Source organism: Oratosquilla oratoria, chromosome 2 (genome assembly GCF_046742065.1).
Source record: "Oratosquilla oratoria isolate Oo_2021 chromosome 2, ASM4674206v1, whole genome shotgun sequence".
NCBI classification, from domain to species: Eukaryota; Metazoa; Arthropoda; class Malacostraca; order Stomatopoda; family Squillidae; genus Oratosquilla; species Oratosquilla oratoria.
Genome location: NC_134778.1, coordinates 81,819,125 through 81,821,383, shown reverse-complemented (window position 1 = coordinate 81,821,383; position 2,259 = coordinate 81,819,125). Strand labels below are relative to the sequence as shown.

The following is a 2,259-nucleotide window of genomic DNA, read 5'->3' as shown; positions in this document are numbered from 1 at the left end:
TCCCCCTCCCCCTGACCCGACCTCGTGTCAGCCTCAGGTCAACTAGGGTTGGGGCAGTGATGTTCTGTATTTTCTCATGTTCCCTTTCTTTTGTAAGAGGTTGCTACTTAAGATAGCCTCCTCCCTGCCACTTTGTACTACTGAAGAGGATTGCAGGTAGCAATCGAAATATATAGTTCCGCTTACGCAACTTTTTCTTTCGTCCGACTGTGGTGTTAGTTGTGATTTATAAATGTGTTACTACATTTCTCACTTGTGATATGCATGTATGTATAATATATATATAATATGATCTACGGTATGTACAGTATATATATATAATATGATCTACGGTTGTGAGACCTGGAAATTGGCGAATGCTAAGGAGTACACCTGGTGATAGAAAGATAATTGCTGGGAACAACGGTAAAAGACCGGAAAAGGGAAAAATACTGTGGAGGCGACAAGGGAGCAAGAATGGACTAAGACAATGAAGGCAGCCAGAAAAGATAGAGGGAGATGGAACAGGTGTGTTACTGGCTGGGCGATACGAGTTGGGAAGCTAGGAGGGAGACGAGGCAAGGGGAGAAAAGTTTGCAGAAATTATGTGACTGAGAACGATACAGTTGCGCCTTTCGTGAGAGAGGTTAGGAGAGGCCGTGTTCAGCAGTGGACTTCGAATTGCTGATTGATGGACGTGTTGTTTAATGGTGCCTGAGTTGAGGTTTTAATCTTGTGAAAGTAGTACACAGGGAGATAGCATTGTGCATATGTTTTAGTAAGTTTTGAACTCTTCTGTAAGTAGACTTTGTTTACAACCGAGAGGTCACGCGTTCATTAGGCAAGTGATGCGTTGGCAATGTTAGACGTGGCGGTAAAGGGGGCGGAGCAGAATGGTTTCACTAGCCAATCCAAGACGCCCGAGAAGAGGAAGGAGGAGGGTGAGGAGTAAGAGGAGGAACAGTCTCTATGGATCTCGAGTTCTCAGTGGTTGTTGCAGCTCGGTTAACAGTATACTCGGGAAAGGGCTGGTGCGTTGACTGTACGCTTGTCTACGGAACTCTCAGAACTTCCCGCGCACTCTTGACGATCGCTGGTCGCTCTCACCCTCTCTCATTCCTCCTCAGGAAATACCGTCGTGCATTTGTTATTGAACAACGGGATCGACCCGAAGCATTTTCATCTGGAAGGAAAACGCCTGCTCGCAGCAGAATGGGGTTCGGAGGCAAAGGTGAGAATTGACTTGTAAATGGTTTCGGTGTGACAAAAGATAACAAGATAAGCAGGACATTCCAAAGCGCCCATTAGCACATTCATGACAGCTCCTCGAAGTAGAAGAGGGAGGGAGGTGATTAAACTTCGGTCACGATGTTAGAGCTATACTATGACAGTTCTGTTCCCCCCCACTGGGAGTAGTTGATAGTGTTGGCAAGTTATTCCAGTGCTTCTCGACAGTTTTGTGCCCCTCCCCAACCGTATTCTCAAGCAGCATCCTGTACCATGTCAAGTTTGTTATTCAGAAGGTTATATATATATATATATATATATATATATATATATATATATATATATATATATATATATATATATATATTTATTTATAGTGGGATGACCTCAAGATTATGTGGGTTGTAGAATCTGCATGAATATATTTTTTTAGATAACCAATATTCCATGTTTTAAGTCCAATCTATAGTGTGGGCATATATATATATATATATATATATATATATATATATATATATATATAGTGTGATGACCTCAAGATTATGTGGGTTGTAGAATCTTCAGGACTGTATTTTTTTAAATTACCAATATTCCATGTTTTAAGTCCAATCTGTAGTGTGTGTGTGTATATGTGTATATATATATATATATATATATATATATATATATATATATATATATATATTACTTTTTAGACTATATATGTGTGTGTTATATTATTTACATTATTATATTTTTTCTTAATTTATTTATTATGATTTTTTTGCATTCGACTCGCATATGAACCAAAAGGCCTCCTGTCGGCATGCTCCGCCTTTGTAATCCTTTTTTGTGTACGTGGAAAGTAAGGCTGGCGAATACATGAAGTCACGGCGCTGGTATACGTGTCAATGAAGAAAATATTGTTATTTGTGTAGGTCATGTGCTGTACAGTGTCACGTGATGTTTAGTATGCCATCCGTAACCTACTGACTTACGAAAGAAAAAAAAAATCCACTCATGCAGTCATGAAATTCGGGGCGGAGTGACTTGGGAAATGTAAGACCCATGTAG

At 40.0% G+C, this 2,259-nt stretch overlaps 1 protein-coding gene across 1 annotated transcript in view; it reads left to right on the top strand.

Moving 5' to 3' along the window:
* Window positions 1–933: 933 nt before the first annotated feature.
* Window positions 934–2,259, top strand: part of LOC143040569 (mannose-1-phosphate guanylyltransferase catalytic subunit beta-like) — a 59,138-nt gene continuing 57,812 nt past the window's right edge. The window contains 2 exon segments of the mRNA XM_076211650.1: window positions 934–1,010; window positions 1,107–1,210. Of these exon segments, the coding sequence (XP_076067765.1) occupies window positions 949–1,010; window positions 1,107–1,210 (166 nt within the window). The 5' untranslated portion in view covers window positions 934–948.